This window comes from Anomaloglossus baeobatrachus, chromosome 5 (assembly GCF_048569485.1).
Source record: "Anomaloglossus baeobatrachus isolate aAnoBae1 chromosome 5, aAnoBae1.hap1, whole genome shotgun sequence".
Taxonomy (NCBI): Eukaryota; Metazoa; Chordata; class Amphibia; order Anura; family Aromobatidae; genus Anomaloglossus; species Anomaloglossus baeobatrachus.
This window is the reverse complement of record NC_134357.1, coordinates 514,941,795-514,958,516: the sequence shown is the minus strand read 5'-3', so window position 1 is coordinate 514,958,516 and position 16,722 is coordinate 514,941,795. Positions and strand designations below refer to the sequence as shown.

At 43.2% G+C, this 16,722-nt stretch overlaps 1 protein-coding gene across 1 annotated transcript in view; it reads left to right on the top strand.

Annotated features, from left to right (window-relative positions):
* LOC142312864 (uncharacterized) overlaps positions 1 to 11,129 on the top strand; it is a 566,011-nt gene extending 554,882 nt beyond the window's left edge. The window contains exon 4 of the mRNA XM_075351850.1: positions 10,386 to 11,129. Coding sequence (XP_075207965.1) covers positions 10,386 to 11,129 — 744 coding nt within the window. The remainder of the gene's footprint in view (positions 1 to 10,385) is intronic.
* The last annotated feature ends 5,593 nt before the right edge of the window (positions 11,130 to 16,722 follow it).

Below are 16,722 nucleotides of genomic sequence, written 5' to 3'. Positions count from 1 at the left end.
CAGCTTGGCTTCTGCTGAGGACGTCACCCTGGGTGAGGAAGGCGATAATCCTTTTATTAATGATGCTGTTAAACAGTTTCCCAGAATGCTGTTGACACAGATCCCTCTGTAGTTTGCTGGGTCATATCGGTCTCCATCCTTGTAGATGGGCGTTATGAGACCTTGATTCCAGCTTTGAGGGAAGTAGCCGGCACTCAGGACGTGGGTGAATAGTTTAGCCAGTGCTGCATGAATATCTGGGGAACTGTATTTGATCATCTCTGGCAGGATGCCGTCACTGCCCGCGGCCTTCTTAGATTTTAGCAGTTTGATTCTGTCCTTTTATTTCCAGCACACTGATTGGTATGTCCAGAGGATTTTGAAGTCCTTGATGTCTCCTCCATGTCCCTCAGTTTAGTCATTATATGCTCTTGTTCTGGGGTTAGGTCGTCTTCTGGGATATTCTTGTAGAGGCCCTTGAAGTAGCTGTGCCAGATGTTGCCATTTTGAATGTGGAGGGTACTTTGCTTGGGACTTGTACCGATATGGCTCCATGTCTCCCAGAATGAGTTATCCTGGAGGGAGTCTTCGAGCTGCTGCAGTTCTGTGGGAGATGTGCTTTTTGTTTTTCTCCTTGAGGGTTCGCTTGTATTGCCTCTGTAGGGTGTCATGGACCACTCTTAGCTCCCTTGTTGTCCGGGTCTCTGTGTTTTTGATTGAGGCTATCCTTAGGGAGTTGCGCAGTGTCTTGCATTCTTTATCAAACCATTTTTGGCCTTGTTTATTTGTAGGTCTCTTGGAGTTGGTCCTTCTGAGGCCTGCTAGCTCTTGCCATGTATATAGGATGTTATTAAAGTCGTTTACTGCCAGGTTGACCCCTTGCTGTTTGATGTATAGGATTTTGTGTGAAAGTTTACAAGCAGCTCTTTAATCTCTGTTCTGTTGGTCGTGTTGGTGTATTCAATGGCTAACTGTTTGGACCACTTGAAGGATGGTGGCAAATTGTGGAGACCGCTCAAGTGGGGCTTTTGTGTGGGTGACTTGTCCGTGGATCTCAGGTACAGCAGTGTCTGGTTGTGGTCTGACATGTGGGTGTCGGGGGTGACTATGAAGGCATTCATGTTTGCTGGGTCCATGTCTGTTATGGCATAATCCACTACACTACTGCCCGTGTGGGAGTTTAGTGTAAATCTCCCTAATGAGTCCCCCCTGGTGCGCCCGTTCAGTATATGCAGCCCAAGCTCCGGCACAGGTTCAGCAGTTTTCTGCCGCTTTTATTCACCACTCTGTCATAGCTGTTTCTTGTTGTCTGTACTGAGTCTCTGTAGAAGGGCTCATCTCCCGGACGTATGTGTTTCCGTCAGGTGACAGGTAGTCCTTCTCTGTACCTGTCCTGGCGTTCAGGTCTCCACAGATGAGCACCTTACCTTTGGACTGGAATTGGGCAGCCTCCCTCTGAAGTTCCTCGTAGATGTCCGGCTTATAGTATGGGGATTCTGATGGAGGGATGTAGGCTGCGCAGAGGTAGATGTCCTGCTGAGAGGTGAGGATGGAGCTGCTTATCTGCATCCAGATATGGCTTTCTCCTCTTTTTATTGCCTTGATATGTTCTTGGATCTCCTCCTTGTACCATATTAGTATGCCCCCTGAGCAAGCGGCCATGTTTGGTGTTCTTGTTTTTCTGGGCGGAGACAGAAAATTCCTTGTATCCACATGGGTGCGAGAGATTCCTCCTCTGCCCGGGCCCATGTCTCCAGGAGGATCTGGATGTCAATGTTCTTTAGCCTTTTGTTTGAAGTCTGGGTCATTTGTCTTGGACCCAAAAGCTGAGTGCATTCAATCCTTGAATGTTCCAGCTGCTGATAACTAAGGATGTCATATTTAGTTGATATACCTTATAATGAGGAAGGATAGATTTTCATAGGACATAACCGGATTTAGTGGTGGGTTTGGGTGGCATATTTTAGTAGTGTCCTAAGAGTTTGCTGCACAATGTGTTGAGCAATGTCCTTATTTCTGCCATGTTGCTGCCCTCTGTTGCTTTGTATTGCCATTTTGGGCATGTGGTCTTGAGTATTTCTGCCATCTCTGTGGACTCTCTCCAGGGGTCTCTGTGGGCTGCCATCTGTTTGGTGGGTGTCTGCTTGTGGTCTTGGAGGTCTGTTTAGAACCATGTCCTTTAGCTCTCTTGCTAGATGGCTGACTCCTTGTTTATTGAGGTGTTTGTCGTCATAGAGGTGATGGAGCGTTATTTCGGGGTGGTCTTGCCAGCTGTATGTTTGGTGCTGAGGTAATACTGGCGGCCAGCTCTGAGTTGATTTGCTGGGTTATTTGTTGGTGTACATCTTTCCTTGGAAGCAGGGCAGGTCAGGATTATTTTGGTTCTGGGGAATTTTTGCTGGGCTGCTAGTGCGAGTTTTGATAGGTCCTTTGTGACTGTCTTTTGGTGGATATCGTTTGTGCCGGTGTGTAGTATGAGGTGTGTGGGCTCGGTGAAATATGGGTTACTGATCACCTCCTCTGCTTGTGGGATCGTTGAGCAGTGAATTTTTGTAACCCCGAGCCGTCGGAAACAGTCTCTGAGTGTCCAGGTATTTCCCATTTGAGTCTATATTAGGACTATATCAGGATCAGTGTTTTATTTGGGCCATTTGGTTCTGTGTGTTGGGTCTCTGAGTGTTGGTTGCCTTTGTTTGTTGTGATGATGCATTTTCATTGCTGGGGTTGATGGTAGGGGTTTCCTTCGTGTTGTTGGGTCCAGGGGTGTTGGACACCCTGATATGCTATGCTTGTGGGGCTGTATTGATATTGCTGGAGTTATGTGTAGAGTCCCGTCTGGCTGAGGTTGTCGCAGGTCTGTGATATATCTGGCACCAGGGTAGTTGGTGCAGGCATTTGTTTTGGGGGGAGTGCTTATACTTTGAGGTGCCCTCTCTGTTTTTGTTGTAGGATTGAGGATTTTAGCTGGTTATTTCTTCTTTGAGGTATGCATTTTCTTCCTGCAGCCTTTGAAGTGACCTTTGCAATTCCCACAGGTCTGTTTTCACACTTGATATTTCTCCCCTCAGTTGGTCATTTGCATTTTTCTCACCTTGGCTTCTTTGAAATTCTTCTTTGAATTGAATAAACTCGCATTCTAATTGGGACAGGCAGTCTCTGAGTATATCCCTGGGGGGTTGTGATGATTGGGATGTTAGATGGGGCTGGGGGGTGGCTGGAGATTGTCTGGTCACTTGTGGATATGCTTCCTTCCTTCATTAGGGTTTTCACTTGCTTTTTAATGTGCAGGAATTGTTGATGAAATTCCTCCATTTTTTGTTCCGTTCCTTGGACCATGATAGTTCCATTTCTATACATATTTATGGAGAGATTAAAGGTCTCAGGGTCCTCCTCATCCTGTACTCTAATTTGTTTGCCCTGCTAATGCCCCGTTTTTTGATGTTCTTGTAATGTTTGCTGAGAGTCTGGTCCCAGGCTTCATGGTGCCCTGAGTAGAATAACAGATTTGTTTTTTCCCCTGTTCATTCAAGTCTATTAGTAGTGTCTCTGGGTTTTTCTTCATAGAGTCCAGTTTTATGGCTTTTCTAGCTTCCTTGGATTTGGCATTCTCAGGGAAGGTTATCTCTAATGTGTCAGACCCCTGCTAGCTCCAGTTGCCTTCTCCAGGTCTCCTGCATGACTACAGTGCTATCCCGTGTTGTTTCATTTTAAAGGGCTTTCTTTTATATTTCTAATGCGTAATATACGATCAATTCTTATTTTAGCAGTGTATTGGCATGGAGCCCTTACCTTGGGGATGCGCTGTGCTGGTAGGGTTTGATGGTGGTCTGTTTGCTGGGTTTCCACTAGGCAATCTTGTCCTCCTTTTCCATCTGTGTATTAATTTTTCTTGTGATTTTTCTTGTCATTGCTTAAAGTCCTTAAAAAGTTTGTCTTTCTCTTCTCTCTCTCTTTCTCTCTCTCTCTTTCTCTCTTTCTCTCTCTTTCTCTTTCTCTCTCTCTCTCTCTCTCTCTCTTTCTCTCTTTCTCTCTCTTTCTCTCTCTTTCTCTCTCTTTCTCTCTCTTTCTCTCTTTCTCTCTCTTCTCTCTCTTTCTCTCTCTTTTTCTCTTTTTCTCTTTTTCTCTCTTTTTCTCTTTTTCTCTCTTTTTCTCTCTTTTTCTCTTTCTCTCTCTTTCTCTCTTTCTCTCTTTCTCTCTCTCTCTCTCTTCTCTCTCTTTCTCTCTCTTTCTCTCTCTTTCTCTCTCTTTCTCTCTCTTTCTCTCTCTTTCTCTCTCTTTCTCTCTCTTTTCTCTTCTCTTTCTCTCTCTTTCTCTCTCTTTCTCTCTCTTTCTCTCACTCTTTCTCTCTCTTTCTCTCTCTTTCTCTCTCTCTTTCTCGCTCTTTCTCGCTCTTTCTCGCTCTTTCTCGCTCTTTCTCGCTCTTTCTCTCTCTTTCTCTCTCTTTCTCTCTCTTTCTCTCTCTTTCTCGCTCTTTCTCTCTCTTTCTCTCTCTTTCTCTCTCTTTCTCTCTCTTTCTCTCTCTTTCTCGCTCTTTCTCGCTCTTTCTCGCTCTTTCTCGCTCTTTCTCGCTCTTTCTCGCTCTTTCTCGCTCTTTCTCGCTCTTTCTCGCTCTTTCTCGCTCTTTCTCGCTCTTTCTCGCTCTTTCTCGCTCTTTCTCGCTCTCTCGCTCTTTCTCTCTCACCTGGCGAGGATCAGCTGACATTATAAGTCGAGCGTTGAGGCCGGCTTTTTACCTCCCGGCCGGCTAAACTATCAGCTGCTGCTGTCGGACAGGAGTCTTCACAGAAGTGTGTAGTTTGTTTTTGTTTGTTTAAAAATATTTTTCTGTGTTTTTGTTTTTTTTATCTGTACTAGAAATTCATGGTGGCCATGTTTAATATTGGCGTGACACCATGAATTTCGGGCTTGGGGACAGTTGATAATATACAGCTAGCCCTAACCCCATTATTACCCAGCGAGCCACCCGTCACCAGGGCAGCTGGAAGAGTTGGCTACAGCGCCAGAAGATGGCGCTTCTATGAAAGTGCCATTTTCTGGGGCGGCTGCGGACTGCAATTCGCAGCAGGGGTGGCCAGAAAGCTTGGGCACCCTACACTGCGGATTCCAATCCCCAGCTGCCTAGTTGTACCTTGCTGGACACAAAAATTAGGCAAAGCCCACGTCATTTTTCTTAATTCTTTCATGAAATTCATGAAAAAAAGGGCTTCCCTATATTTTTGGTTCCCAGCCGGGTGCAAATAGGCAGCTTGGGGGTTGGGGGCCGCCCAAAGCTGCCTACTGTACCTGGCTAGCATACAAAAACATGGCGAAGCCCACGTAATTTTTTTGGGGGGCCATAAACTCCTGCATACAGTCCTGGATGTAGTATGCTGAGCCTTGTAGTTCTGCAGCTGGTGTTTGCTGTCTGTCTGTATGGAGGAGAGCAGATAGCAGCTGCAGAACTACAAGGCTCAGCATGCTCCATTCACTAGTGTGTGCAGGAGAGCAGACAGCAGCTGCAGAACTACAAGGCTCAGCATACTCCATCCAGGACTGTATGCAGGAGTTTTTTGCCCACCAAAAAATGTGGGCTTTGCCATATTTTTGTATGCTAGCTGGGTACAGCAGGCAGGTACGGCTGCCCCCAACCCCCAGCTGCATATTTGTACTTATTACATGAAATAATTAAAAAAACAAATGATGTGGACTTCGCCATATTTTTGTGTCCAGCCAGGTACAACTAGGCAGCTGGGGATTGGAATACGAGCACAGGTTAGCCCGAGCTTTCTGGGCGCCTCTGCTGCAAATTGCAGTCCGCAGCCACCCCAGAAAATGGCGCTTTCATAGAAGCGCCATCATCTGGCGCTGTATCCAACTCTTCCAGCTGCCCTGATGCTGGGTGGCTTGCTGGGTAATTGAGTTAATATTAGCTTTGTTTTACTAGCTAGTATTAAGTCAGAGATTCTTAATGTCATGCAAGTTTGACCCGGCCATTAAGAATCTCCAATAAAGGGTTAAAAAAACACACCACACAGACAAAAAATACTTTAATAGAAATAAATACACAGACACACTTAGAGACTCCATGTTTATTACTCCCTCTCATCCCTCCACGATCCATGGTCTTCTGTCTTCTTTCCCCTTCAACCCATGCAGCTCTGCTACATCAGACAGCACTGCATGGGGGAAGACGCTGCTTCCCGTGCAGTCTATATCACTCAGTGAGCAGTAGCTGCGTGCTGTAAGCGGTGATGTCCCGGCTGACAGGCGCGTTGCTATAGCAATGGTGATCTCTGTTATTGACCGGCTGTGGCAGCCGGTGAATAACGGAACGGGGAAGCAGAACGGGGAGCCAACCATGTGCCAGAGCATCTCGCCGGTACACGGGGATGCACAAACTAGCACAGCGTACTGGAGAGATGCACTGGCAGGACTTAGCATTGACGTCTAGCCATGTGACCAGTCTGTAGCCAATGAGATAATAGACACGTGACTGGTCACATGCTTTTTTGACGTCACGGAAGGTCCTACCATCAGTGCTGGTTACCGGGAGGACGCAGCGATTATCGGAAGGAAAAGCGGCGGGAGACAGAGTGCAGGATGCGTCACGGGGACAGGTAAGTGTTATGGCAATGTTTATTAACTGTATATGTACATTTGTAATGTGTTTTTTGTGTTTGTGTTTGCCTGCCATTGGTTTCAATGGGGCTTGAGAGGTTCGTCGAGCCGTTCGCCGAACCGAACTCGAGCCTCTAGAGGCTTGCTCATCTCTACACAAGAGTGCCTTCTTGCTGCACTTTGTGCAACATGATGTCCATATTGTTAGGATTAGAAATAGTGCTGACTACTGGGTTGCTACTCTGTTAGATCCATGGCACAAGAGTAATTTAGTATATTGCTCCCCCCCTCCAGAAAGGGACGCACAAAAGCCAGAGTATCGAAACAAACCTGTGGCAAATTCTAGCAGTAGCTTTCCACGAGAAAGCAGAGAGTCACACAGTGTGCATCACAGTTCTAAAATTCCGTCTATGGGAATGAGATATCAATGCAGAAACATTCACAGCAGCGGTTTAGGTGGCATAAACAATTTCTGTGAGGTTTGGCACACATTTTTTAGACCATCACATGCTCCAGTAGAACAGAGTAGAAGTCTGACACATAGTATCTAATGCTCAATTTCGATGCCATAAGGGGGATTGGATTAATTTGCATTTTGGTCTTCAAAAATGGAAGAGTAGCCTGAGCTTGCCAGTCATGCATTGTAAGTTTTTGGCCCAGCAACCAGCATTCTCTCTGAACGTGTCGTCAGCGCTGCTGGTTGTGTAATGGCGGATAAGCGCATGCAGCTGTCCTCTGAAAATATAGACCACCTAACAACTGAACAGGTCATGAATGTCCAACTCTTGATTTTAAAATTGAAATGTCAGGCCACATCCTGTGTGTTCCATGGACCATACCTCACTGCTGTGCGAAGACGGTATGGGGAAATGGAGGGTGGCAATAGATGCCACTGGCCTGCTGTCTGCCTCAAATGTTTTTAAATCTCAACACTCCAAGATGGGTCTTTAAGTTGTGTCTTCTCTGTACTGGCAGGGGTTTGGGAGCACTAACCTTACACCTGTGTCTCATCCACATCAATATTTCTTATGTTAATAGTTTAGGAAGCTAATGGCTATGCCAAAATAGTGGGGGTGCACTGTAAAACTTATTTTTGCTGTTTTGGAAACTTTTTGATTCGTCCCTCCCCTCATAAAGGGGTCTTCTCTGCCTTAGGTTTGGCCTCTTTGTATTCAATGGGGTTCGAAAACATTTGGCAGACATAGGGAAGTTCGATGAGGTCGGGAAAGTTTGATCATCTCTAGTCTTAGCCAGGCACCATTTTACAAATCACACATGTCCATTTATGTTGAAGTACCGTAACTATGAATGTCCCTTTTGATCCCAATGATTCTAAGCTTATTTCTTTGTTACACACTGTACTTTTATTAGTAGATGTAGGTTTATTGATTTTCATTTAATATTAATTTGACAAATTTTGAAGAATTAGTAATTTTCAAACTTTCAATATGTAGGACTTTAAAACAGATCAATAAGCAAGTAGTTAATACATATTTTCCCTATTTCCTTTTTACTTTAGTATCTATTTTCAAATGTCCTTTTTAGGGAGTTACAGGCTTAAATTGTTGGCATACTTGTAGTGTCGGATACAGTAAGTGAAGAGGTGTGTGTGTCCGGAGGTAGCGGCTGGAGGTGGCAGGCGGGAGTGCCCAGAGTTCATGGGCATGACAACCTTAGTGAGTGTCATGTCGACAAAGAGACGAATGACAATTTTAGTGTGTGTGTGTGTGTGTGTGTGTGTGCGTGTGTGTGTGTGTGTGTGTGTGTGTGTGTGTGTGATAAATATTTTGTTATGACAGAACAGTGAAATGAAAAACCAGAGCAAAGAAATCTCTCTATTCATTTGACATGGCAGAATAGTGAAACAAAAACATGTAATGGTGAAATTAATTTTGTTCTATATTCACCACTTAATCTAATGAATACTCCAAATATGATCAAATATAATTTAGAAATATTTTGTTTTGCCGTTCTGTTTTTCCATTTCACTGTTCAGTCCCATTAAATGAATATAAAAAGATTTATATGCAAGTTTGTTTTTTTTTTTTTGTTCTTTTTTGTTCTTTTCTTTTTTCTTCTTTCCCACCCATTATCTCCACGATGTTACGCCTAGGAACCTTGGGCTGTCACCCCTACGATCTCTGCTACTGCCCACTAACCTCGGGCGGTCATATTCACTTTCTTTGGTGCTGCCCACTAACCTTTCATGGTCTCACCCCCGATCTCCACTCCCGCCTACTAACTCCAGGTGGTCAATCCCACTATATCTGCTCCCGCCCACTAACCTTGGATGGTCATTCCCACTCACTTCCAGTCACGAAACTGCAAGTATGCTTAATTGTTTAGCAGCAAGTTTTCATAAGTTTTGTAAAGCTCCTTGAACATATTTGCAGGGGGGGGGAAATATCACTTTTGAACTGACTTTGAAGGACTTAGATTTTATAAAATTGTACGTAGAAATTGCATCTGTCCCCCAACACACTAAAACACTCTAAACAGCTGCAAGTGGGCAAAATGCACTTCCTGTCATAAATGCATTAAACCTATCATCTAAGGAAAAACCACACCAAGACCCTGCACTTTTGAATAAAATGATATCCTAATGTATAGAAAACAATCCAACTCCTAATATCGAAAAATAAATGTAAAACGGCTGTATATGTTTAACTAAAATCTAGTATCATTGGATGCAGGTATAGGGATAGAATAAAGGGTGATATTATAAATAGTTATAGATGTGAGTCACATGAGCTCATTATGAGCCCTAAACCTATAGACCACATCCACAAAAGGTTTATACAATAACCTCAAAATAAAATCATCCCCTATTCATCGGCATCCTACTGCAATGCCAAAGTATGTATAGCAATCCATAATTCCAAGGGCAGTGTAATGAATAGTATGTTAATAAATATACAAAGGTCATATAAACCGGAGGATTATATAAGGAATATTGCTGTACCGCCGGCCACACTTACCACTGCCCTGTATAGTGGTAAGCTGGAAACTAGGTGGATATATGAGGCCGGTGAATTGACCATGCCACGTGGGTCTATCCCATGTATCCAAAAACATGACAAGATGCCGCAGCTGTGACGCCTCGGCCGACTGCGTTTTTTAGCTAAATTGACAAGCCATAGAGATGGTGCAGGGAGTGTGTGACGTCACAATCCGGTACAGGGGCTGTAAGAGGCCTATTCCTTCCTACATATTTCGGAACCGCATGGGTCTTTTTGTCAGGGAATTCCTGCACTGACTTCTCCAGCACCACGATTAAATACTACCCATTACTCACAAACAATTAATGCCTCATTAAATCCTATCTTTAATTTCTAAAACCATATCTGATTTTTGAACACCAAGCTTCATCCAAACTGTAGTTTAGACACTGAAAGGCTAGGATCCCTCTGGATTTCTGTATTTAAGGAAGCCATGTGGCTTTTCAAGAGACATTGAGCTGCCATTAATGTGGAAACCTATTTTGCTATTATGGACCGTTGTAAGGGTCTTGGGTTTGGTTGGATGACTAGAAGTTTTAATTGGTATAGTTTTGGGCTATATAATTTTTTTTTTTTCTTATGACTTTTCTATTCTATCTATCTATTTTATGTACAAATGGTATAAAATTATAATTTTAAAATATAAATAACTTTGTTTCATTTTTAGCAGATGACTGTACCAGGACATCAGAGGGACAACAGACATCTTCATTTTTTAAATCTGAAGACTTTACTATCACACAAGATAAAAAAAATCATACAGAAGAGAAAAAAATATCTTGTCCAGAATGTGGCCAATATTTTAACAAGAAATCAAATCTTGTAAGTCATCAGAGAATTCACACAGGAGAGAAGCCATATTCATGCTTAGACTGTGGGAAATGTTTTCAGCAGAAATCAAATCTTGTAAAACATAAGATGATTCACACAGGGGAGAAGCCATATTCATGTTCTGAATGTGAGCAATGTTTTAACAGGAAATCAGATCTTGTTAGACATCAGAGAATTCACACAGGGAAGAAGCCATATTCATGTCTAGAATGTGGGAAATGTTTTAGCCACAAAATAAGTCTTGTTAGACACGAGAGAATTCACACAGGGGAGAAGCCATATGCATGTTCAGAATGTGAGAAATGTTTTAAGCAGAAATCACATCTTGTAACACATCAGAGAATTCACACAGGAGAGAAGCCATATTCATGCTCAGAATGTGAGAAATGTTTTAACACAAAATCAAATCTTGTTACACATCAGATAATTCACACAGGGAAGAAGCCATATTCATGTTCTGAATGTGAGCAATGTTTTAACAGGAAATCAGATCTTGTTAGACATCAGAGAATTCACACAGGGAAGAAGCCATATTCATGTTCTGAATGTGGGAAATGTTTTAGACACAAATTAAGTCTTGTTAGACACCAGAGAATTCACACAGGGGAGAAGCCATATTCATGTTCTGAATGTGGGAAATGTTTTAAGCAGAAATCGCATCTTGTAAAACATCAGAGAATTCACACTGAGGAGCAAGTGGTAGACGTTTTACAGACAAAATGAATCTTCTTAGAGATTAGAGAAAACACATCAGGAAAAAGTAATCTCAATGTCTAAAGAAACTTCTTTATTTTATCGATAGAACAATAAACTTGTTAATATTGCAAATATACAAACCTTTCCTTATTAGTAGAAAAACCTGGTGGGGTTGAATTTTTTTATTTTTTTTTTTAAATGACTTTCCATGTGGAGTATACCCCAAGACAGCATAATAACAACATATCAAAGGTGTCACTAATTTAATCCTACTCTTCGGACACTCAGGGAACCTTTTTATTATCCATATTTGACAATTATCTTTGGTGTCTAATGAATCCGATGTATAATGAACATTTACAAAATTCTTTACTCTGTTCAGGTATACTAGACTATTGTTCATTTATTGGTCCTACTATAGTCTCTTAATTCTTGCTGGAGCAGAGGTCGGCTCATCCCATTCCCTCATTATGGTATTAGTCAAAATCATAATGTATTACTGCAATATCTCAGTAACAAATTGTTGTTTTATGTGATTTTGTTTTTACTATATCCCTTTTTCCTTTTTTGAGGAGTTGAACCACAAATAAATTAGATTTTAATCAATAGATCTTGAATTTAAAAGAAGCTGCACAATTAATTGTGTTTATAATAATGTTCCTGTGATGAGAGAATTTTATAAATGTTCCCCTGCTATGTACTGTGTAATAGATGTCTGTGCAGGAACATGGTCTGATCCTACCACATCTCCTGGGCAGGGGAGGAAACAAAAGAGACTATACAGGCAGGACAGCATGTGATCACAGCTGCTGCTTTCTCTGAGGCAAAACATTGCTTAAAATCAAGTAAGGAAATGTTTTACCTCACAGGATAAGAATTACAATGTGAAACGCATCTTAGTGCCTCTAACACATGCCGGCAATAACGAGCACTGTAATGGGTAAGGCCTTGACACATATCTATTTAGTTGTTTCTTTTATTCCTGCTTTTCACAGACTTTATATTGTTCTTCCTTTACTTATATCCACTTCTGTGACATCTCTTATGTTACTTGTGGTCTCCATTCACAAATGTGTGATCAGCTTGTATCTGTACTTGGCCATCTTCTAGTGGTTATACCACATCATTACTAAGAGATTTCTGATTTGGATTCTGTCTGTGAACATTATTATTGCCAGCCATTTCTATTTACATTTGCGATCATATATACTTTTGTGCTACCTTATTATTTTTATTTCTCACATGTCCTCCATGTTATCACATTTTTTGTATCCTCATCATTGACCTACTATTTTTTTTTTATGTATACCCAATGTATTGTTCCCATTTTTTGAGTTTTTAAATAAAATTCTACTTATACAAAAGTAAGAACCTTTTAATACATTTTTCCTGGGGTCACCGTATGCCAGATTTGTATTTCCTATCCCTCATTGTATCGTGATGTTTTCCAGTTTTTCTGGACTATGATCCTTCTGACTGTGTTTTCTAAATTTTCCAAAAACACCAGCCATAACACTGTATATAGTAGGGGCACAACTACAATATTATCTCCACACATACAAAAATGGTGGGAAGAAGTAGTTTTAAATCATATATTTTTTATTAAAAAATTTATAGTGAAATTATAACAAAATTCTCCCATACCTCTCCCTTCCCCTGATATAAAATTCTAGGGTACGAATATCTACACAGACACCCCCTGTACAGAAATATTAGGGCTAAAGCAACATCACATATTTTATACAGAAGAATAGCGCTACCTCTATAGTTCCCTATACAATGATATATTGATCAGACAATTCTCATATTTAGGTACCATATATTTTGTTCTGTAAGACACATTGGATTATAAGACACAACCCCAACTTTAGAGATAAAAAAGATAAAAATGAGGTCTGTCTTATACTTCGTGGTGTCTTATCGAATGGGGGCGGCAGCGGTGGTGGTGCAGGCTTCAAAGAAATGGCACCAGGAGTCAACAAGTGTGCAGGTTGAGCTCTTGGCTCAATGACGAGCTAAGATCTCATCTACGCACGCGCCACCTCCAAGAGCCAAGGCTGGCTTCAGGTTTTTGTGGGCCCACTGAGACATACACAGATACGTACACATACATATTTAAAGACAAATTCACAAAAAATACATATAGACAGGCATAAACCTATACAGTCATATACACTGACATACATAGATACTGTTACGCGGGGGACCCGGTGAAGCGTGCCAAGATGGTATAGAGACAGCTTCTGCCGGTCAAGGTCCACTGTGCGGTGTAGGGGACCGCTGCTATGGTTAAAGAATGAACGGGTTGCTGCTGACGATTGACTGCTACGTCACAGGCGATCTGCATACACCGGCTAATCCTAACCCGTGAGGGTTGTATGGAACGGGGCTCCCAGCTCGGTGTACTTGTTGCACAAAGAAGCACAGGTGCCCACGCACGTGTGCCCAAACGGAAGTCACGGAAACGTGGCACAAGGGTAGCACAGCGGTGCCCACGCACATGTGCTTCAACAATAAGGTGAGTCCCAAGGAGCTCACCGAGGGTAGGAACACTGCCTACCAACAGGGTACTGCCTGGGCAGTAAGGGCAAAGCCCACAAGTAGACAAAATGCCTGAACAGTGGCGTAGCAGCATGCTGCCAGTCATCTAACAATAGAGAACGGCTGCGCGCCGCCATATTGGCAAGCGGAGCTTTTAAGGAGGCGCAGCTCCATCAAAAGGCGGGCGCGAGGCGGTGACGACTGACTTGGCCCAATCAGGGTCCACGACGTCCCAGCCCGGCCAGTCAGGATTTACCACGTCATCAGCCTCATTGATGTCAAAGCAATCGGCTTGCGGAGCGTCATCAAGCTGTGTGACGTCGGTGGGCGAATCAAAACATGCCACGTGGTGCACATGCGCACCTTCCCGCCTCTGGGACATAGAAGCGGGATCCGCGGTTTCACAATGTGCAGGGATAACTGAACTCTTGCTGCTTCCCTGAGCAGCTATCCTCTGCACATTGCGTAGTCTTAGACCTTCAGCGCTGCTGAGCATGAGGGCTTGTGGCAGGCAAGGAATGGGAGACCACATCATTCCTTGCAACAGGGGAGCCACGAGGTGTAACGGATACACATCATACACATTACAAATATTATTAATATGGGGGTAGCATACAACTCTGGGGAATACACATTACTGGGGGGTGGCAGCGCATATGGCTCTGGGGTGGCAGTGCATAAAGGCTATGGGGACACAACATAAGGCTTTGGGGTGGCAGCGCATATGGCTCTGGAGTAGCAGTGCATACGGCTCTGGGGTGGCAGAGCATACGGCTCTGGGGGGCACAACATAAGGCTTTGGGGTGGCAGTGCATACGGCTCTGTAGGATCGCACATACGGCTCTGGGGTGGCAGTGCATACGGCTCTGGGGGTCCTATACAGCTCAAGGGCTGCACTTACTGTTCTGAGAGGACCTATACAGCTCAGGAGTGGGGGACCATACAGATCAGGGGGGAAACATACAGCTCAGGAGGGGGGCTTCATAGGGATCAGGGGGGGAACATACAGCTCAGAAGGAGGGGGGCTCCATAGGAATCAGGGGGGTAGAACATACAGCTCAGAGGGAGGGGGGGTCCCATACGGATCAGGTGGGGTGGAACATACAACTCGGGTGGAGGAGACCCCACACAAATCGCATACAGATGGGGGGGGGGGGGGCATACAGCTCAGGTAGTCATACGCTGTGCTCAGCATGCTGGCTGGACCTGCGCTGCTGCTCCTCTTCATCTATGGGACTGGAGCACACTGCACAGTATCTCTGCTCACATATGAACGCCAATGCAGGAGGAGTACAGAGCATTAAGCAGTGAATGCTGTGTTCTAGTGTGAATGAAAGTGCTGGCAACAGCACTATCCAGGATAGTGCAGCCAGAGCCGCCATCAGGAATTTCAGGGCCCCATACTGCCAAAATATTCGGGCCCCCTTCAGACTCTACCACAGCTCCGCCTCTGACTTGAATCTTCGGCAATAGAAAAAAGTTGTTTCCAGCATCACGTCCAAGAAATAAGATTAAAAAACAATTTTATTCCATAAGGTTAAAACCAACACTAGGTTGGATGGACGCCCACAAAGTATAAATCAAGGTCTTAAACGTTTCAAACCCAGAAGAGGTTCTTAGTCTTAGACATATCCTGCTAGATTTGCACAAGTTATGAAATAAAATTGCTTTTTGACCTTATTTCTTTGATGTGATGCTGGAAACAACTTTTTTGTATTGCTGGACTTTGCCTCTCTGAACACAGAGCTGCCCTCCCTGCACCATCCCCCAGAGAAAGGACCCAGGTGATGCATTTACCAGGTGAGCTGAGATCATTCTTTGCATACTTGCTTCGAACCTTCCACAATTCCACCACCACTCTTGGAAATCGCTAAAAAACCTCCTTACATTAAAGGCAATGGAGTTGGAAGCTACAGATTATTAACAGGAGCTGTGATTGGCCGCTATAGGCAACAAAGGATATTCATAGTATAAGAAGCTTTATGTGTGAGGTAATATGATTTCTGGGGAGAGACTGACAGACAGGGAAAGAGACAGAGACAGAGACGAACAGACAGTGAAAGAGAGAGACACGGACTGACAGGGAATGAGACAGACAGGCTTCTGCTCATGGAGCCCCTTACAGGAGTCTTTGAGCACCATTAGTTGAATGCAGAGCATCTGGGATAGCCGCCGCACTGCCCTGCATCATCGTGCGCCACACAGCCACTGCAGCCGCCAGCACAGCCCCCACGTCATCCAGCACAGTGTCCATTCTCCACTTCCCAGCAAGCTATATTTTGGATTTTAAGACTCTCCCCTTATTTTTCACCCATATTTTTTAGAGGAAAACTGCATCTTATAATCCAAAAAATACTGTAGTTTCTATTCTTCTCAAACGCTCTTTAGAGCAACAAGATGAGTGACTCCAAAGACCTCATTTCATACTAACTATTTTGGAAATGTATCCAGCCACGGTGCTCTGATGTTTTTTTTATATTTCTCTCTAGTGTTTCTTTTCAAATAAATTCCTTTCTCATCCAGTCCTGTAGTAATGACTTTGTTAATCAGATTTTGTAGGAGGGTTCATCTCAATAAATCTACAGTTTTACTGTGTGTCTAGTGTCATTTATTTTATAAACAAACCTTGGGGTCTCCGACCAAACCTGCCGCATGTGATCTATTTACAGTTGTAGGTAGGACCACTCAACACCGTCCACCTTCTTATGCAGCATCCAGTGAGAATATGGCCCTACTGCCATAGTTATCTGATGGGATCTGAAGGTTTGGTAAATGGCTAATATTTATAGAATTGTGTTTTTTGAGGCATAAATCTTGTTTTATACTGATGTATGACAGTGGATAATAATATTCAATCTATAGACCTTCAGATCTTCCAAAATTCAAGGTCTCTTGATTCTGTAGATAGACTTTGTATATTTGACTAATGGAGAAATAAGAATCTGATTCACAGTCTCTCATAAGTTAGTTCTCACACTAACAAAGTTCTAACAGTTTGCACATCTTCCAAAAATTATATATCTTTTTTCCTTTTTAGTTCTTCCGAACCTATGGCATACCGGTATGTCATATTTTGCTT